The following is a 22067-nucleotide window of genomic DNA, read 5'->3' as shown; positions in this document are numbered from 1 at the left end:
CAGGGAAGTTGGGGTGGGATGGTGATACTGGATTAGTATAGGGGAGGTAGGAACTCTAGGGTGCTGGGACAGTAGCCTGAGCTGGAGGGGTTCACTTCAGGGGCCTCTGCCTGGGATGTGCAGAGTCCTTGGAGGTTTCAAAGGTGAGCTGACTTCAGATGCAGCCCTGGTCCCTCTTACTTCACCGATCCATTTCTCAATGCCCACCACTCCCTCATGAGCTCAGGGGGGCTGCCTGGAGGTAGAGGTCTTTAAGAAATGAAGGAGGAAGTAGGGCTTGGGGAGATCTGTCCTGAAGACAGATGCGGCTTCTGATGTAAGCCAGGCCATCAGTTTCTTGTAATTTCTTATTATGTTCTAGGAGTTGTGAAACTATTAATAACTGAATAAGGAAAACAATAATCTGATTAATGTATTATTTATTATATTATTGTTAACAATCAGTTCTGAGACAAAGTCCAATTCAAAACATATTACTGAGGATTCTATATTAGTTGATTTTAGAAATGGCATGATCCAAAGCTACTTTTCAATAAATTTTCTTACATAACCTTTAAGGAAGGAATTGTTCACCCCCATCATTTGGCTCTGGAAAATCCTTATAGGCAACATTTTTACATTAGAAAAACAAATTCAGTATACTTGTTACTGAAGGTTCACAGGGATGATATGCACAAACTATAAAAATTACACATCAGTATTTCTTTTGAACACACATTTGAATTTAAACAGTTTAAACAATCGGTGTTTTAGATGAATTTGAAACATACTTCAAGAATGGTTAACAGCTCCTTCCCTTTCTGATGCACTGTGAAAAAAACTCCCTTTCTTATTTCTTCAGCCAGCAGTAGGAGCCACAAAAATGGTGTCCCAAATTAGATTCACCTTATCCTCCTGAGAAACAAGCTGGAGAGGTTTTGGATCTGGCGAAATACATGATCCGAAGGGAAAGGACTGCGGAGAGAGAAGCCCCGCGTCTCCAGAGTGGGCCCGCCATGGCCCTTAGGTCTGAGCCGTGCTGCGACCTCAGGGAGGCCACACAACCACGCACACGGGCGGCTCAGAGGGACTTCATGCCAGAGGCAAAACACTGGTAGGAGCAGGAAGCCCGGGGTTGAGGAGGTGACAAATCTTGGATGGCCTGAACCATTTTACACTTGATTCTACTCGCTGGAACTCTGTGGGACACCAGCAAGGGTTTTTCCAGATAGTTTGTCCATGAGAAACCAGAGTCCCCTCACTGATTCAAAGACATTTACTGTCTGTTGTGTCATGCTGCCAACAGTTGTGATAGATTAATGGGTAGGAAAACCCACGGGTTTAAACCCAAGTTTTCTGTCACTAAGATGTTTCTAACAAACTGGTATCAGACTGCTTATGTCCATGTCAATACCATACATACATCCAGTTGCTTTTTTTCCTTCTACTCTTTCTTTCAGGAAAAATTCGGTTATCTAATCTTTGCCGTCCGTCGGTCTTCTGTTTTGGACAGCAACTGTCCCGTGCTGGCTGCAAAAGACGCATTTGTATTGACCCATGAGATGTAACTACAAAGTTGCATGTTGAATGAGTTCCATCGCTCCGGAGCTACGCTGAATGAGACCTGATTACACTTACGCACGCTCACTCATATAAAAATATATATCCTCAACTTCGTAGAACCCCTCATTTATATACCGCAAAATATGTTCCTTGATGCTGACATCTTTTTACCCAATCTTGCCAATCAGCTAAGAAACGCCATAAGACTGGGAGATAAAACCTTTTAAAGCAAGTTTTGTAGCAGAAATTAATTTTTAAAAAAGGTCTACTTTTAGAGCAGCAGTTAGAAATTTTGTACTTGTAATATGTAAATAATACTGTTATATTAAATTGTGGATTTAAATAAGTTTAACGGTTTCTTGCCTCTTCAAAAAATAATACCGATTTCTGTGTTACTTAACGGCTTCTCCATCCTTCCAGTTCCAAGGAATACAAACGTCTCCATCTTGCATGACAGAATAAAAATGTGAAATGCAGAGATGCATCCCTCGTAGGTAAGGCAGCGACTGTTCTAGAAGTCTCTTACAACAATCCACCATTTGTATACTAGAAACGCTGGGCTCCTTATAAAACTTTCCCAGAGAAAATTTCTTCGTTGAAGCCTCTATCAGTTCATTTTCAATAACCTTTAACCTGTCATATTGAAAATAAACGTAATATTGCCACAAGCTATCACCAAATAAAATAACATAAAATGTAGATACAATTTTATATATTGGGGCTCTAACTTTCCACTCTCAACATTGAAAATGGGGTTGCCCGCAAGGGGCGAATTACATGCTCAGAACACATGCCAATCGTTGTCGTGCATGTATCTCTAAAAGTATTTGTTAAATCTTTTTTAGCAGCAATGGGTAAAAATAATTGATACATAGTTTAAAAAGTTCTAATCCTGCCTCACTGAGCAGCTGTTAGTGACCAAAGAAGGCAGAAAGCAGAGTGTAAAAGCCATAGTTTTAGGAACCACCTGCACTCTGACCCTTGGGCAGTAATGACTTCTGGAAATTCCCAAATACCCAAGCTGGCCCCCTGAGGAGGAAGGGCTCACTCCACTCCCTTCCCAACCCATCAGCTCCCTTTCTGCTCCCTCCCCTTCGCCTGCAAGCAACAATGCCTCTTCCATCAAGGGCTTGAGTAAAGGCCTGCAAAGTAGACAACTCCCGGCAGAACTTGGTGTCTTAAGTACATTATCCCACAGGTGGTCAATGTTTACGGATATGTTTTAATGTTTATTTACTTATTTGAGAGAGAGAGAGAGAGAGAAAGAGAGAGAGAGAGAGAGAGCATGAGTCAGGGAGGAGCAGAGAGAAAGGGAGATACAGAATCTGAAGCAGGCTCCAAGCTCCAAGCTGTCAGCACAGAACCCCATGCAGGGTTCAATCCCATGAACTGTGAGATCATGACCTGAGCCGAAGTCAGACACTTAACCGACTGAGCCACCCAGGCGCCCCAGTGAACATTCTTTTAAATGGTTGTTTCTTCTACATGTCAGTATCGAAATTATTTAAACTTTCTTCTATTATTGTACATTTCCATGGTTTCCAGTTTGTGTAAGTGACATTAAAATTTATAGTATGTGATATAGGGTAGGAGGAAACGTGAGTGAACTTCCACAGAAACACTGAGTGAGGACAGCCTGTCTGGGGACAGCTGGCTTACCGCTAGGCCCAGGTTACCCTGGGTTACGACCGCCCTATGTAAGAGCTGTGCACAGGTTATTCCCAGCCTCCAAACACAGCAGGGGTTCCACGGACAGTGCCTGCACTCCCCCTGGCAGCCAGGCGGTGCAGCCAGGCGGTGTTAAGAGGCAGTCTTGAGAAGGCCACGTGGAGTCTACTTGGGACCCAGATACTAGCCTATTAGCTTAGTGGTTTTAAACCGTTGGCAGGCTCCTGCAGAGCTCTTCCGAGGTTCCCTGTGGGGACGGGGGCCCCTAGTTCCCTTCCTCTTCAGATAGAAAACCAGCGAGTTTTTACCTTTTTTATAATTTGAATTTCCGCTTGGAAATCCACTTTATAGAGATATGCAGCTAAAAGGTGAAAACCACGGTCTAGGAGCACACTTCATCTGAGGGAAGCCAGTAGTCTTAACCACCCCCTGGTGATTACAAGGAGGGCAACCTTGATAGGGTGGGGGAAAAGAGCAAAGGAGAAGAGAAGGCAGAGAGGAGGGGACCTCTGGGCCCAGAGTCAGAGGTCTGCAGAAGGATGAAAGCAATGATTAAGAGGGGAGGTATACTGGGACCAGCAACAAAGTGGTTTCCTCTCCACGGGTGGTGAAGCAGGGACGAAGGCTCCAGGGCCAGGGCCAGAGCAAGGCTCAGGCAACATGCAAGTTAATGGATTCAGTCCGTTATCTTCCCGAAGGTCTCCTGTGTGCCAGGCGCTGATGCTGGCACTGGAGGGAATAAGAGACAAGAGTCCCTGCCCTTGTGGTACTCACATTCTGTGTGGGTGGGCACAGGCACTGAATAAATAAGGAAAAGAGCTTGTCAGAGGCCGATGGTGGGGAGTTCGAGGGAGCAAGGCAGACCAGGGGATGTGGAGGGGGTGCTGCAGGGGAGGGGGCTGGTTCCGCTAACCGCCAGGGAAAACCTCACCCAGAAAGAAGGTAGATGCGAGCTGAGACCCAGAGGGAGGTGAAGGGCAAACCGGGAGGACACTGGGAAGAGGCGCTGCAGGCAAGGGCCAGCCGGCTGGGGCAAAGTGAGCGAGGGATGAGTGGAGGGGGCCCTGGCCTGCAGGCCACCGACGAGCCCCGACTGGGCTTCTCACAGAGTAACTCACTCTGGCTGCTCTGATGGTCACTGTATTGACCCGACTCACTGGTAGGATGGAACTTTCGAAAGCTAACCTATGTGAACTGCATTTCTTTTTACTTGACTTCCTCAAAACCTGGTAGCAATACACTGAACCTGTTAAGTGGCCGTTGAGAAAACAGAAGCAGCAGCAACAGTGCAGCCAACAAAACTGTCAGCCCTGACGATGACAGGCTGGCCAGGGCTGCTCCCGAGGGTTCAAGCTGACTCACAACTGAGAAAATCACATCACAAACACGGAGGCTGAGCACCCAGTCAGGAAGCAGGGTGTTTGTGCCATCGGATCCCGCCAACGCAGCTGTCACCAACCCCACAGACCAAACGAAGATGCAGCCCCTTCACTTAGGTTTTATACACAAACGATCCCGTTATTTCTTGTCAAAGGGATGACTTCCGTGGCCCTCCTCCACTGCCACCCTCGATCTCTTCTGAATGAGCAACTGGTAGGGACGGAGGGGGTGAGCAGGTGGCAGGACAGGAAAACCTGGAACCAATGCCCCAACGGTACACGGCTCAACGGTCACCTCTACCTTCCGGGTGCCAGTCTCCGTCCTCCTTGCTGCCTCCCCGGACACGTGCAGCCGCCTTCTCTGGGCCTCCGTGGCCTTCGGGGAGCAGTAGCCTTGGTGCTTCTCACTCAGCCCCACCCTGGCCCAGCTACCCAGCGCTCGCACCTCCCACCAGAAACACATTCCAGGACGGCAGGGACCCGGCCTCCATCTTTCTATCAATGGCACCTTTCAGTCATGGCAAATGACAGCTGACTGACTGAATGAATGAATGAATGAATGACTTCTCAGTATCCAAACCTCCTTTGCCAACATCTTTAGAAAAACAACCCTCTTTTGAGTGTAATATCCTCCTTTCTTCATAGTAGAAACATTATTAAGCAGTATCCACTGGCCACAAAACAGGAAACTGTTGGCTAAGATTCCTTCAAAGATACAAACGACACAGATACAGGACTGCTTATGAACTGCAACAATTTTTTACTTGTAATCTCTTCTCCTTTACTTAAATTCAGACGAAGCTTGCTTTGCACCAGTAGGTCTCAAAGTTTTAAACAGAAAACATGCCTGTCATCTTTCTTTCTGATACTCTTATCTTCATTCTGCTCTTGAGTTGACTTTTATATTAACAAGTCTTGCTCCTCAAATTGAGGCACATGGTGGTAATGTAATTTAGACTCTTATATCAGGAAACACCATATGCAATTCCTGGCAGAATAAGGTGGGGGATAAGTAAACATGGACTATGCACCAATGAATCGATTTTCTAAGTGTAATACAGTTTTTATGTCCCATATTTATGAATTCTGAATATTCAAATTTTTATTTATTTATTATTATTATTTTTTAATGTTTATGGTTGAATGAGAGAGAGCACGAGCAGGGAAGGGACAGAGAGAGAGAGAGAGAGAGAGAGAGAGAGAGAGGGGATCCAAAGCAGGCCCTGTGCTGACAACAGAGAACCCAACACAGGGCTCGAACTCACGGACTGTGAGATCATGACCTGAGTCAAAGTCGGACGCCTAACAACTGAGCCACCCAGGCGCCCCTGAATGTTTAATAGACTGACTGGTAGGAAGCGACAGAGGGTTCATAGCACTCACTCTTCTTTCCTCTTCATGTTGTCTCTTGCCTGTTGGGCTTTGGTTAGAATAAACCACTGGAGCTTTGTTGGATCACAGAGGCTTGGGATGTTAAAGTGCCCGAGTTCATGCAAGCTTGGAGCGTATCTGTCACTGTAATGAAATATACACAAAAGGAAAAGTCACTGATCTCTCATCCCCCACTCTGCCCCCAAAGAAAACATGTTATTAGTCTGATCAGTGATAAGGGAATTTTTCAAGAAAATCCATTTTAAAAGTATAGCAAAATTACATTTTAACTTTTGCTGTCCCCAAAGAGACACTTTCAGGATAACCGCATTCTTCCTCACTGTATGGCCACCCTCACCTGTAAATGGAGGCAGTAGCCCACTAGACAGTGAGGTGTGCTCTTAAACAGCAAGCACAGGCTGTGAAAACAATGTGTGTACAACAAACACGGGCTACTGATTCAAATTAGTCTAACGCTATAAAGTTTTCCACAGGATTGACTTTGCCTTGAAGTGGCAATGTATTTCAAAAATGTTCTAGAGATTCAATCCTTCAATCCTTTCATGTTGGCTTTTTTAATGTGTAGAGAGTGCTGCTAACAGGAGCGACATTCTTTTCTTTAGTTCCTAAGACTCACACAGTGAAACACAAAACAATTTAATCTACCTACACACACAACACATCTAAGTGAAAGAATAAAAATAATTCTTATTTTAGATATTTACCTGTTAAGGATCATTTTTAAACCACGTAGACTTCGAGGGTGAAAGGGTATTCTATTTTTCAACAGCCGATTATAGAACACATCGAGAAGAGAGTAATACTCTTCAAGTGTCAATACTGGCTGCAACTCTTCGATATAAACCACTTGTATGCCACCTAGAAGGTAGCTTATTTGGTCTTCTAACAGCATCAGCCTCCTCCGAAGGTCAAAATAACTTGGCAATCTTTCAAAAAGCTACGGTATTTAAAAAAATGAAAGAAATACTCAGTTTAATAACATAAAACTAAGTAAACATAAAACATAAAACAATGTTAGGATTCCAATTAGTGGTATTGAGAAATTTTAACAAAATTGTTTTTCTAGAAGGAAAGCTCAAATAAGTACTATGACTTAATGTAGGGCTGGAAATACTAATATTCAAAACAACCCACTATAAATCTTAGGAATTTTTAGATAGGACTGAAGAGATTGCAGAAAAAAAGAAATACATTCCAAATAAAAATAAGTCCTAAGTACTAACATTTAAATAATCAGGTAAGTGGGGCACCTGGGTGGCTCAGTTGGTTAAGCGTCTGACTTTGACTCAGGTCATGATCTCGCGGCTCCAGACGCGAGTTCGAGCCCCATGTCGAGCTCTGTGCTGACAGCTCAGAGCCTGGAGCCTGCTTTCCAATTCTCTCTCTCTCTCTCTCTCTCTCTCTCTGCCCCTCTCCCACTCGTGCTCTGTATGCCTCTCGCAAAAACAAACATTTAAAAAAAATTAAAAACAAATCAGGTAAGAATCTCAAATTAGTTTAAAATGATTATATGGTCTAATAAAGAAGGGTCTGGGAAATAAAGTACATGTAGTTCCCTCCAAGTATATTTCTTCAGAATTTACTTTTAATTCCAACAAAACTCAATTACATGCAATAAATATCACTGAGCACCTACCATGTACTTAAGCACTAAACTGTGTATACAGATTATAAAAGGCGGGCCCTGCTTTTCAGCTGGGGTGCAAGGAAACAAAACAAGAACCAGGATTCTTTGTACTAAGTGCCACGTAAACATGAGTGGACACAGGGGAGAGGTTCAAGCAAAGGTTTCTAAGGAAGTCTAATGTGACCAGTCTGAAAAGCTGAAGAGACAACCAGGATTTAGCAAGAGTTAGATACTTGTGGAAGTGTTTTGGGGGTAGAAAGAAGAACACGTGTAAAGACGGAAGCATGGCAAGGGGGAGTCTGGTGTGGCTGGAGTGTGGCACGCGTGTGGAAAGGAAAAGGCTGAAGACGCGGGCGCGGCTGGACTGGGGAAGGCCCTGGGATGCTGCACTGAGGACTCAGACTTGACGTAAAGAGCTGGGGATGTACAACTCGCAGAGGCGTCGAAAGGCATCAAAAACTCTGCGATGATAAAGCAATAGCGGTACACAAGTTATCTGTAACGTATTTCTAACACTTTGTGAAAATAATTTCCCTACCCACTTTTCCCATTTTTTTCTCTTACTGCGTTATCCATGTATGAATGGTAGCTACCTTTAAAAAACTTTTTATTTTCACAGAACGTCTTTCATACAGTTTCCCCAACAGTAACATCTAACAAAACTACAGTATACTATCACAACTGAGAAACCGACATTGAAAACAATCCACTGACCTTCTTCAGACTTTATCAGTTTTACTTACACTCGGGTGTGGGTATGCGGGGCGGGGCGGTGTATGTGTGTATATGTAACTGTATCCCATGTGTAGACTGACGTGCCATGACCACAGTCAAGATACAGAACAGTTCCACTCTGTGGATCCTGCATGCCTGCCCATGCACTATCCACGGACCACGGCGGGGAGAGTCCCTCACTCTCCAACCCCTGGGAACCACTAACCTGTTCTTTCTATAATTTTATTTTAAGAACATTATGTATATGGAATCACACAGTATGTTGTCTTTTGATACTGACTTTTTTCACTCAGCACAATGTCCTTTTGTGCCAATCCACCCAAGTTGTGGCTGGTATCAGTAGTTCATTCCCTCTTTTTGTTGGGTAACATTCTGTTGTACGCATGTGTCACAATTTAAACATTCACACGCTGAAGGACATTAGAGTTTTTCTAGTTGTTGGCTATTATGAACATTTATGTACAGGTTTTGTGGGAACATAATTTTTCACTTCTCTAGTACAAATGCCCAAGGGTGCAACTGCTGGGTCATATGGTCACACTTGTTTAGTTGTGTACCATCACACTCTTCTCCAGACTGCCTGTAGCACTCTATACCCCCACCAGTGACAAGTGCCAGAATTTGGTGGTGTCATTACTTTTCATCTTAGCCATTCAAAAAAAATTGCCATCTGTAGGTCACCTTCTGTGACAAACCTGTTCATGTCTTTTGTTTTTGTTTTTGGATTGTTTGGGTTTTTTTTTTACTGTTGAGTTTCAGAGTTCTTTATACATTAGGTATACAGACTTTGTCAGAGATGTGGTTTGCAAATATTTTCTACCAAATATTTGATTTGAATAGCCACTTCACAAAAGCAAGTACGCGGATGGCAAATAAGCACATGAAAAGATGCTCAACATGATGGGTCATTAGGGAAACGCAAATGAAACTCACATGAGATAGAACCATACTCGTGGTAGAACGGCTAAAACTAAAGACAACCATTGCAAATTTTAGCAGTTTCTTAAAAGGTAAAATGCCCTAACATGTGATCCAACTATTCATGGACAAATGTTCCTAGCAGCTTTATTTCCAACAGCCCAAACTAACACAGCTCAATGTCCATCAGTAGGTAAATGGATAAACAGACCGGGGTAGATTTAGATGATCAGATACTAACTACATGGCAATAAAAAGGAATAAATTCTTGATACCTGCAACAGCATGGATGAATCTGAAAAAATTTATGTTGACTGAAAGAAAACAGAACCTGCCCCCCCCCGCCAAAAAAGAGAAGTATATACTTTGTGATTCCACTTATAGAAAACTCTAGTAATATAAACTGATCTACAGTGACAGCATGCCAGAGGTTGTTTGTGGAGAGGGTGGTGGGATGGAGGAGAGGGTTTACAAGTGGACACGAGCACAGTTTTGTGGGTGATGGATACGTTCACTATCTTGTTGTGGTAATGGCTATTTATACAGGTGAAATCTCATCAAATTATATACCATCTGTGCAATTTATTGTATGTCAATTATAGCGCAGTAAATCTGTTAACACCAAAACAATAGAATGCAAGCCTTTTAGGCGGTGCCTCAGAAAGACTACAAAATTTCCAAATAAAAACTGACTTAAAAATCAGGCCCCTAAGTATTTTAAGTACATGATAGTAAACACCTAATCTGAAAACAGCCGAAACTATGATTCCAGTTGTTTTTTAGTTCATTGACGTAACAACATAGTTTGAGACAAGCGTATATCTATGACAAATCAGAGATTCTTTTGCTTTTAAACTCTTCCTTACTTTTGTCCAGTGATGATGGACATCCATTGTTCCTAGCATCACATGGCCCACTGCACTCATCCCGGAGCGGTCTGTAAATATTATTGTACATCCTGATGATAAAAACACAAACCCTTTGGTCACTGTCCAGAGATGCTTCATTCACCACTGTGCAAATAATTACTTAAACTTAGCATACAAATTTAGGATTAAATTAGGTAGAAGCTTAAAGGCTAATTTTATGTTGCTGTTTTATTCAAAGGAACACATTTAAAAATTCAGCTGTGATATGGTCACATCTGTAAGGATTTTTAACACTTAGTTTTCCTCCACAAGTTACAGATGTGTATAGCAGCGGTGTGATATTTGAAAAGAAAATGGAAATTGTTTACCTTTTGCATTTTTAAGTGTTTCCAAGTTCTGCTGTGCTAGGCGGCCTAAACTGTGAAGCTGGCTACAGCGATGGGCGATGCCCCAGCCCCTCTGCCACCTAGGACACCAGAGCACAAAGGCACGTTAGCAGCAGGCATCCCTGAGGGAAGAGCCGCGCATTCACCCCAGCTGCTTAATTCCTATGAAAGACAGAGAATTAATTCCTGCGAATGCTTTTTTCAAGTCGTCGTGTTTTCCAACTAGCTCATTATTTTATGAAACAACCAAATGGAAAATGAATGGTTGGCCAGAGGGTAAAAATATTACTATGTTCAGGTATCCAAAGATCTAAAACAAGCAAATACAGGGGCATCTGAGCGGCTCAGTTGGTTGAATGTCTGACTCTTGATTTTGGCTCAGGTCATAGTCCCAGGGTCATGGGATAGAGCTCCAAGTCTAGGTCTACACTGAGTGTGGAGCCTACTTAAGATTCTTTCTCTCTGCCCCTCCCCATTCACCCTCTCTCTCTCTCTTTAAATGAAATAAAACAAACAAACAAACAAACAAATAAAGCAAGCAAATACACTATGCTGTTTCTATTTTAAAATAAGGGAATGAGGGGCCCCTGGGTGGCTCAGTTGGTTAAGCATCGGACTTTTGATTTCAGCACAGGTCATGGGTCATTCTTACTCTCAAAATAAAGTTTAAAAAAAGAAAAAAAAAAAGAAAAAGAAGAGAATGAAATAGGAAACACTTAAAAAAAATCTTTTCCATCTCCACATCACTCAAAGATGATGATTTTGTTTTAGATTTAAGTTTTTTTTTTTTTTAATTTATTTATTTGAGAGAGAGAGAGAGAGAGAGCAAGAGAGCAGATGGGAGAGGTGGAGAGATGGAATCCTAGGCAGGCTCCTTACAGTCAGTGCAGAGTGCAATGTGGGGCTCGAACTCATGCTCCATGATATCATGACCTAAGCCAAATTCAGACACTTAGCTGACTGAGCCACCTGGGGGCCTCTGGGTTTAAGTTCTAATTAGGAATTCCAGTTAGGTTTATCAGATTCTTTTTATCTTATTCTGGACTAAGTGATTTTTATGACATGTGATCTACTTATTTTATAAATGAACACTAAATCTTAGTGACGAGATGGAACCTGATGTTCACATGATGTTACAGAGGCACTGGTGTGCAAATGTAATATGTAAATATATTATTATTATATAATAATACATATTATGTAGCACCGATCTTTAGCAGTGTCTGAACAGCCACCCACCTGTGAATTCTAATTCCGTGGCTTACTAGCTCTGTGACCTTGAACAAGTTGCTTCTGTCCTTACTAAGGGTTCCTTTCCATACATGCAAAGTGGGATCTCCTCCTCCAGCACAGCATAAATCATGGGGAGAATGTATGTGAAGGAGTAAGACTCTCAAAACACGTGCTCAGACAACTTAGGTTCCTTCTTCACCCTATCACTGATTCTGATGAAAGTCATTTCTGTTAAGATTAAACCAACTTTCAAAAATTTTCCTTTAGCCCACAGTTGAAGAAGATGTCATTTCAAATAAAATTAACACTGTGATAGAGCTACTAAATACAGTTCCTATTAACAAAGGGTCTTTCACACAGGCTGAATAGTTAGAAACGTCATTGGTTGCAATGCCTCCATCTTTTGGAGGTTTGGGTAATTTTCTAATACTGGAAAGCCATCATGCCCATGGTCCTCAAATGTTTCGGTCTCAGAACGCTTTTGCACTCTGAAAAATGGAGAACCCCCAAGAGCTTTTGTTTCTGTGGCTTATATTTATTGATATTTACCATGGTAAAAATCAAAGCTGAGAAATTTCTACACCATATTGTAACATAATGCTTGTTTCTTTTTATGTTTAAGAAATCCTTAAAAAAATCCTTTTATTTTCCTAATCCCAGTCTCTTTGATAGATCATTTAGAATTTGCACTAGAAAAAGTTACTTTTATGTACAGGAATTTATTTTACAAACTTTTAAAAGGGATCTTGTTATTCGGCTGGAGCTAGAAAAGTCCGTGCTACTAGATTGTGGAATTGGAAGAATGCCCTATAAACAAAGCAGGGCCTAAAAATATTGACCTGATGATCAAAGAGCAGCTATCAGCACAAAACCCAACACCCCACACACCCCAAGTCCACACGTTTTCCTTGAAATCTGAATTCTCTTATAAAACTATGATTTGAAAAAAAACCCAAAACCCACTATGATTTGAACATACAAGAACAGAACATACACGTCTTATCAATACCGGGCAGGCACAAAGAAAAGGTGCTATTATGGTACCCAAAGAATCATTTCAGTTGGAAAGAAGAAAAAGCATCCTGTTGATCAGGGTTGAAAACAACAAAGCAGGTTACAAGAAACAGTAATAGCAATGTCCAAGCGTCACACTGCACAAGTTTTTTTTTTTTAATATGAAATTTATTGTCAAATTGGTTTCCACATGACACCCAGTGCTCATCCCAACAGGTGCCCTCCTCAATGCCCCTCACCCACCTTCCCCTCCTTCCCACCCCTCCATCAACCCTCAGTTTGTTCTCAGTTTTTAGGAGTCTCTTATGTTTCACAACAGTTTCTCAGAATTCTCCTAATGGGGAGTCCTCCCTGGTGGGGAGTCCACCAGGCCCTGCCCTTTCTCTTCCTTACCATTTTAACAGCTGTTAAATCTGTTTTTATAATAAACACCTACATGTATCTTTATGTACCTGCAATTTCCAGGTTAATGAAAGCTTCTTTAAAAAGTCATGTTGGGGCGCCTGGGTGGCTCAGTCAGTCAGACTCTTGATTTCAGTTCAGGTCACGATCTCACGATCGTGAGATTGAGCCGCACATTGGGCTCTGGGCTGGGCATGGAGTCTGCATAAGATTCTCTCTCTCTTTGTCTCTCTCGCTCTCCCTCGGCCCCTCCCTTGCTAGTGTGTGCTCTCTGTCTCAAAAAAATTATATATATATTAAAAAAGGTCATGTTATAAAACATGGAACCGAGAATACAACACCCATTTTCTCTCTCCCTTCATTTTAAACTTGGATACTGATCTCACATGATGGAGGAATAATTATTTTTTATATATTATGTGCATATGGAATAGATATTTTTCTTATAAACATTACTTTAAAAAATTAAACTGCTATGCTAAAAATGTCAGTATCTAAACTTTAGTTCAGTATCTAATGTCAGTATCTAAACTTTAGTTCACTGTTTTCAGCAAGAAATTGATCATTTTCTTACATAGATGAACATTTGACAATTTCTGAAAAAGATGACTGAAGATTATTTAGTAATCAGAATAATTAAATTCAAGATGCAAATATCTAACTGCTGGAAAGCTTGACCAATAGGTAGCACCTGCTTACTCCCATCTCCAAATTAGGCTCTGCCTTTGTTACCTGATGTCCGAGAGCTGCAGCTGATTAGACAGGTCATCTTTTAGACGATCTAGTTCTTTTCTAAGTGGCAAACTGTTCTTCAACTTTCTAACTGCACTTTTCCCATTGTTATCTAACCAGGATCTGGAAAGAAAAAACAGACATACACACTTTGTAACACTGACTATAATGCAAATATTTCTAGTACTAAAAGATATAAGCACTACCGTAAAGTAGCCCCAGTATTAAACTGAGTTTCCAACCAAGCCTTTACCAAATTATAAGCAAAACACCAGGTGGGGAAGAGTCGAGCACAGCCCACAGTAGCAGAGTGGACGGGGCATGTGGTAAGGTGGAAGCAAAGGAGGTGGCAGTGAGCCCCAGGGGAGTAAACAGACAGGTATTTTTGGAGACTCTGGGGTAAAAACAAAAACAAAAACTGGACTGGTAAGGTCTGGCCACTGCGGGCCTTGGATAGAGCTATGGGGGAGTAAACACTGAGAGCTCAGGGAATTAATGATGAAGATTAAACTAAGGAAGGAGCTGGAGTCTACACAGTTAGAACCCACAAAGTAATCTTTGCAAGTTCCTTCAGCCACGGGCATTGCCTTCTCAATGTCACCAGCACCATTAGCTGTGCCTTCTGAGTCTGACTCTTTCACCTTATTAGTTTGCCCATCTGCTCTGGTTAGAAGTGTAGCTCTGCCCTCTCACATGGACATGGCTGATGTGTGTGAGTGACGGGCTAGTGCAGCCTACTGAAAGGCGTAGCACATGTGACTGATTCTGAAGTATCCTGACGTTTGAAATCTTTATCCCATCTCTAGAAATCCAGCAACAGGTTTAGCATAATTAAAATTTAGTTTTTTTATATACAAAGGAAGTTATCAAAACTAGAGTAGGATTTAAGAGGTGCTGGCAGAAGAGACATTTTAAAAATGATCAAAGTTGATAATCTTGAAACCAATAAAATCTTCTGCATTTATCCAATGCCTGATACTGTGCTGTGCTGAGATATAAGGAAGATAAAGTCGCCGTGTAAAGGAAGACACACCTACTAAGGAATACAGAGATAAAAAATTAGGATAGATGAGCCTTTGCGAGAACAGAGGAAGAATGAATTCTGTCTGTAAGAGTCTGTGGAACAGGTGATATGTGACCTGGAACCTGAGAGACGTGTCAGATGTTTCCAGGCAGATTACTGTCGGGGGAAGGGCAAGCCAATCATGCTAGTGCGCTGGGAACCGTGAGGTGAATCAATGTGCCCAGATCATATAACGCCCCGAGGGAGGGAAGTATGAGATGAGACTAGGGAGGAAGGTGGGAGGACTTGCACATTGGGAGAAGGAATTGGGACTTTATCTTCTAAGTAAAGGTATTCAACTTTTAATTAATTTTTAATTCACTAACTCTGTATAGTAATTAATAACTCTTCCTACTCCCTTTTTAAGAATATTGGTAAAAATTTTGTCATCGGTGCATAATGGGATAAATAAGAAAATAAATAAAAATATCTTATTTCACCTATTATAAGCTATTGCATTACAAATTTTCAAGATTTTCCTCATTTATTAATGTTATTCAACTTATTTTAAATCATGTAAGAGAAAGCATGATTTGTTGACAAATGAATCATCAAAGAGCATGCCATATGTGGTTGGAGACAAAATGTCTTAAAATGTAGGCTCAAATATAATCTTATGACTATATGCTCATGACCTGACTTTTGGAATTCTTACATTTAGTGTATAAAAATCAGCTGGTCTAGTTTAACAGTTTTTGTGTTTTGTTTCTAAACACTGAGATAGAAATGAAGCTTCTAAACACAGTATTTACTACATACATGTAGATAAAGATACATGTTTCCTAGCCTCAGCCATGAGGGGTTTGGGAGCTACGGAGCACATTTATCCGCCCCAGACCTCAGATTCTAAAAACCATTCCTTACTAAAAAGAATGAGAGCTTCCTGGCAAAATGGCTGAATCAAACATTGGGGCATGGACAGTCCAGATGAGCCTGGAACGACTTAATGAATCAGAAAGCAAAACTTCCCAAGGAACGATAGGGACATAGGAGCCAGCTTGAAGGGATGATGAAATTAGAAAATTGTTATATGGATGCTATCATTTAATATGTGATTTAGGCAAGAATCATCCATGAAGATTAGGGCTAAGGGGTAAGAATGCGGTGAGTAAAAGGATATCTAAATAGCTGTATCTCTTCAAAAGCAACTAACCGAAAGGAAAACTTTACTATGGAAAAACAGAGGTAATCATCTTACTCATTTTTTTTTTCTTTAGTGCACTGGTTGGACCCTCTAAGACATGTAAGTTATAAAGGGGGACAGTAGTCTTGTTGCTGGCCAGCTTGTTTCTCCTCTCATCTGCTTTCTATTTTTCAAAAATTCCCCCAAACATGCCTCTTACTGACATTCCTTTGCTTTCTCTCACCAACCTCCATGAACTTTCATAAATTCCTAAGGATCGGCAGGCTACCAAAGAGAAATGCTTCTCTGGATAATGCATGAGTTATTAAGGGGAATGACAGGATAAAATTGAATATGTAGGTTAGGGGGAATACAGAATCTAGGATGCAGGGAAGAGAAACCAACAGCACCAGATCCTTTAGGAAGTTACAATCTAGGAGAAAGTAGCAATGCAGATTTCCATTAAGTATTTTTGAATGATCTTTTTCTCCCCTAAGTAAGAACTATGAAAACAAACTGGAATAAGTCAAGAGCTACATTTACTTTAAAACTTGTCTGGACATACCCTCCCCCTAACTTCTGTCCTATGACTGGCCAGTGTACTTTTTCAGTATCTCTTTTTGAGAGATACAGTCTGTAGAATAATTTCTGTAAGTGTTTCATTTCCTCCATTACCTTATTACCTCATGAGGGAAAGATAAGTCATCCCTTACCTAATGTTGTTTTAAATTCAAACTTCAGATTTTCAATTTCATCTCAGGAGATCACTAGACAACCTACATTTTCACTATGCAAATTAAACCATAAGGCAAAGAGAAAAGTGTATTTTCTTGTCCGATATGGAGACACATGGTTATCCTGACTGTCCATGTTCTAGAACTAAGAGACAGAATTCTATGTTATTCTCTAGATGGATTTAAAAAGGACATTAAGGGGGCGCCTGGGTGGCGCAGTCGGTTAAGCGTCCGACTTCAGCCAGGTCACGATCTCGCGGTCCGTGAGTTCGAGCCCCGCGTCAGGCTCTGGGCTGATGGCTCGGAGCCTGGAGCCTGTTTCTGATTCTGTGTCTCCCTCTCTCTCTCTGCCCCCCCCCCCCATTCATGCTCTGTCTCTCTCTCTGTCCCAAAAATAAATAAAAAACATTGAAAAAAAAATTAAAAAAAAAAAAAAAAAAGGACATTAAGGGCACCTGGTGGTTCAGTCAGTTAAATATCCGAGTCTTAATTTAGGCTCAGTACATAATCTCGTGGTTTGGGAGTTCAAGCCCTGCCTGCTCCCCCGCTGATGGTGCAGCGCCCACCTGGGATATTTCTCTCTCTCTCTCTTCCCCCTTCCCTCTCCCCCTTTATCTGTCCCTCCCCTGCTCATGAGCTCGCTCTCAAAATAAATAAAAAACATTTAAAAATTTTTAAAAAACCAAAAAGGACAATTAATGCCTGAATTTGCCATAAAAATAATTTAAATTCTTAATTTTACAATCATAGTCATTTGTAAAATTTGAACACTTGATTTTTAATGGGGAAAAGTCCATTCAAATTATTATTGAGATTAAAGAGCCATCTTATAGTTATTCTATAATAAAATACAGTTAAACCATACTTTAAATTTTTTTTAAACATTTATTTTTGAGAGAGAGAGAGAGAGTGTGTGTGGGGAGGCAGGGTGGGGGATGCACAGAGAGAGAGGGAGACACAGAATCCGAAGAAGGCTCCAGGCTCTGAGCTGTCAGCACACAATCCACGCGGGGTTGAACTCACAAACTGCCCACATCAGATGCTTAACTGAGTAAGCCACCCAGGTGCCCCTAAACCATACTTTTTTTTTTTTACTTGAAAAAACTTTTTTTAAATGTTTGTTTATTTTTGAGACAAAGAGCGTGAGCAGGGGAGCACAGAGAGAGAGGGAGACCCAGAATCTGAAACAGGCTCCAGGCTCTGAGTTGTCAGCACAGAGCCCGATGCTGGGTTCGAACCCACGAACTGTGAGATCATGACCTGAGCTGAAGTCGGAAACTTAACTGACTGAGCCACCCAGGCGCCCCCACAAACCATACTTTTTAACCTTTACTAGTCAAGAACTTTAAGAAATGTTGAAATTTCTTATAAAAATTTATCAAAAATGAAATAATCCAAATAAATAGTATTCATGAATATGTTTTTTAAAAATAGTAATAGTTTTGTGTTTAAAACTTTATTGATGCACTAAAAACCATAAGATGCCTCGGAATACACCTAAGCAAAGAGGTGAAAGACCTATACTCAGAAAACTATAAAACACTGATGAAAGAAATTGAAGATGACAGAAAGAAATGGAAAAAAAAAACATTCCATGCTTATGGATTCAAAGAACAAATATTGTTTAAATTTTTTTAAATTTATTTTTGAGACAGAGAGAGACAGCGCAAGCGGGGGAGGGGCAGAGAGAGAGGGAGACACAAAATCTGAAACAGGCTCCAGGCTCTGAGCTGTCAGCACAGAGCCTGATGCAGGGCTCAAACTCACGGACTACGAGATCATGACCTGAGCCAAAGTCGGACGCTTAACCGACTGAGCCACCCAGGCGCCCTTTTTTTAAATTTTATTTTATTTTTTTTTGAAGAACAAATATTGTTAACATGTCTATATTACCCAAAGCAGTCTACACATTTAATACAATCCCTATCTAAATACCACCGGGCATTTTTCACAGAGCTAGAACAAACAATCCCAAAGTTTATATGGAATGATGAAAGACCCAAATAGCCAAAGCAATCTTGAAAAGGAAAAGCAAAACTGGAAGCATCGCACTTTTGGACTTCAGGTTATATACGGAGCTGTAGTCATTGATACAATATGGTAGTGGCACAAAAACAGACACAGTTGTTTGTTTGTGGGCTCTGGGCTGACAGCTAGGAGCCTGGAGCCTGCTTCAGGTTCTGTGTCTCCCTCTCCCTGCCCCACCCCCACTCACATGCACACTCTCTCAAAAATAAAAATTAAAAAAAAAAGAAGAAGAAGAAGACATAGTGTAGGAGCGCCTGGGTGGCTCGGTCGGTTAAGCATTGGACTGTTGATTTTGGCTCAGGTCATGATCTCACCGTCTGTGGGATCAAGCCCCATGTCCGGCTCTGTGCTGACAGTGCAGAGCCTGCTTGGGATCCTCTCTCTCTGCCCCTCCCCTGCTTGTGCTCTCTCTCTCTCTCAAAATAAATAAATAAACTTAAAAAAAAAGGAAGGCGTTGTGTACACACACACACACACACACACAATGGAATATTATTTAGCCATAAGAAAGAATGAAATCTTGCCATTTGCAATGATGTAGATGGAGCTAGAGAGTGTAATGCTAAGTGAAATAAGTCAGTCAGAGAAAGACAACTCACTCATATGTGGAATTTAAGAAACAAAATAAATGATCATAGGGGGGAAAAAGAGGAAAACCAAGAAACAGACTCTTCACTACACAGAACAAACTGATGGTTACCAGAGTGTTAAATAGGCGACAGGCATTAAGGAGGGCACTTGTCATGAGCACTGGGTGTTGCATGGAAGTACCGAATCGCTACCTTGTACACCTGAAACTACTATTACACTGTTAACTGGAATTTAAATTAAAAAATAAATAAAAATAAAAGTTTCACTGAAATGTAATACACACACCATGCCTGTCGTGTATATTCTCAGAGTTGTGCGATCACCAGTACAATCAATTTGGGGATACTTTCATCACCCTAGTAAGAAACACGTAGCAGGGCGCCTGGGTGGCTCGGTCGGTTAAGCATCCAACTCTTGATTTCAGCTCAGGTCATGATCCTACGGCTCCTGAATTCGAGCCCTGCATGGGGCTCTGTGCTGACAGTGCCGAGCTTACTTGGGAATCTCTCTCTCTCCCTCTCTCTCTGCTCTTCCCCTGCTCTAAATAAATAAATAAATAAATAAACTCAAAATAGAAAAAGAAATCACGTACCTATTAACAGTTACTTCAATACTCACTTCCACCTCTAAGCAACCACTAATCTACTTCCTGTGTCACAGATTTGTCAATTCTATACGCTTCACATAGATGGAAGCATTCAATATGTGGTCCACTGTGACTGCTTCTTTCTCTTAGCGTAATGTTGTCAAAGTTCATCCATGCTGTAGCATGTATGAGTACTTCCTTTGTTTTTAGGGCCAAGTACTATTTTCACCGTATGAATATACTACATTTCACTTAACCATTCATCCATTGATGGACCTTTGGGTTATTTCCACTTTTTGGTGATTATGAATAATGCTGCTATGAACAGGTTTTTATGTAGACGTGCTTTTTTCTATATCCTTCCCAATACTTGCTATTTTCTTTTGATTATAACCATCCTAGGCTATGAAGTGTTATCTCATGGTAGTTAATTTACTTGTTAGACCTTGCCTTGGTTCCAAAAATGATTTTATTATACTTATAATAATAAATATGAAACATGTATTGTTATAAGATGCAGGGAAAGAGAAAAAATGCTGGTAATGAAATGAAGCCACAGGGAAGTGGTATATAAAAATGAATACAGGAATATCATGTACAGGGTCTAAAGTTAGACTGCAGACTGAAGACAACTGTTTTAGTTCTTAGGCTAATGATTCTTTTGAGATAAAAATATTTCCCTAACTCAAGAGAAGTTCAGTTTTTCGTGGATACAAGAGGACGAAAAGGACAGCCATGATCCAAATCGAGTAAAGTTAAAATGGCATAAATTTCAAACTCTTAGGCCTCAAACTACATGGAACTACATGACATTTACACCACAGCTTTTCAAACTTCTCTGATGGCAACGCACAGTAAGAAATTTTAAATGGTGACTCAGTATACACACATACGCATATACATACATGTTTACACAGAACTCAAACGAGTATTTTGAGAAACATTGAAATTTACTGAAAATATATATTTAAAAAAATGTTTAAAAGGAAGAACACAAAACAACTTTGCTGGTCCCAAATCACTAAACTGTGTCATGACTTGTTATTTGAAAAACACTGACTTAGCCTGTAAACAAGGGGAAGAATAAATAAAGGCATGATAGGAGTTAAAATTTCCAAATGTTCTATAGAAATAATTCCAAAGTTATAGTTGTCCAAGGTGTCATTTTGTGGACAAAGATTGATTTACAACTTAGACACTGAAAGTGAAAAAAAAACTACTTGAGCAAAATTCGAATGGAGAAAACAGAAGTCTGACATTTATTGGTCTTCCAGTATCTGATAGAATAGCATTTCAATGATCCTTCTACACTTTATGTTTTCTCAATGGGAAAGATATTACATATGGGATTATTTTATTTTGTTTTCAAAGTTTATTTATTTTGAGAGAGAGGGAGAGAGAGAAAGAGGGAGGGACAGAGAGAGAGGGAGACAGTGAGAATCTCAAGCAGGTTCTGCACTGTCAGCATGCAGACTGATGCGGGGCTCGATCCCATGAACTGTGAGATTATTACTTTAGCTGAAATCAAGAATTGGACACTTAACCGACTGAGCCACCCAGGTGCCCTGGGATTATTTTGTTTAGACATAAATGGATCCTGTTGGCTCCTTCCAAATACAAATTATATAATTAAAACTCATTTTTGTTATAACAGTATTTGATAATCAGAGAATATATTCAAAATATGAACATACTAAAATCTACAACATGGAGTGACATTTCCTAATCTTTTTGAGACTGGTAAATTCCTATTACAGTATATAATTAAAGAAAACTCCTGAGGTATTAAAAATTTAATTTTATCCTTTTTATATGGTTATACAGTAAAATGAGTTTGAAGTAAGCTAAAGCATAGTTGAGAAATTCAGAATTACACAGCATGTCCTAAAATGTGGATTGAAATACAGTTACCAGATGTAGTATTAAAACAGATTAAATGGAGCTTCTATGACCTGATAATTCTTCTATTTAAAAAGCAATCCCACCTGATTTATTTTCACAATTTCTGTGCTTTATTTCATAATAGTAGGAGACTACTTCAGCCT

At 40.7% G+C, this 22067-nt stretch overlaps 1 protein-coding gene across 7 annotated transcripts in view; it reads right to left on the bottom strand.

Annotated features, from left to right (window-relative positions):
• Positions 1–402: 402 nt before the first annotated feature.
• Positions 403–22067, bottom strand: part of TCAIM (T cell activation inhibitor, mitochondrial) — a 74995-nt gene continuing 53330 nt past the window's right edge. For 6 of the 7 annotated variants that reach the window (XM_042955972.1, XM_042955971.1, XM_042955974.1 and 3 more), the window contains 6 exons: positions 13898–14020; positions 10499–10596; positions 10128–10219; positions 6686–6918; positions 5973–6104; positions 403–2175 (listed from right to left, as the gene is read on the bottom strand). In XM_042955972.1, coding sequence (XP_042811906.1) covers positions 1935–2175; positions 5973–6104; positions 6686–6918; positions 10128–10219; positions 10499–10596; positions 13898–14020 — 919 coding nt within the window. In that variant the 3' untranslated portion in view covers positions 403–1934. Of the gene's footprint in view, positions 2176–5426; positions 5578–5972; positions 6105–6685; positions 6919–10127; positions 10220–10498; positions 10597–13897; positions 14021–22067 lie in introns of those variants that run through there. The other variant, XM_042955977.1, reaches the window with a different exon arrangement.

This window comes from Panthera leo, chromosome C2 (assembly GCF_018350215.1).
Source record: "Panthera leo isolate Ple1 chromosome C2, P.leo_Ple1_pat1.1, whole genome shotgun sequence".
Taxonomy (NCBI): domain Eukaryota; kingdom Metazoa; phylum Chordata; class Mammalia; order Carnivora; family Felidae; genus Panthera; species Panthera leo.
Note: the sequence above shows the minus strand (reverse complement) of the source record. Positions and strands in the feature narration are given on the sequence as shown.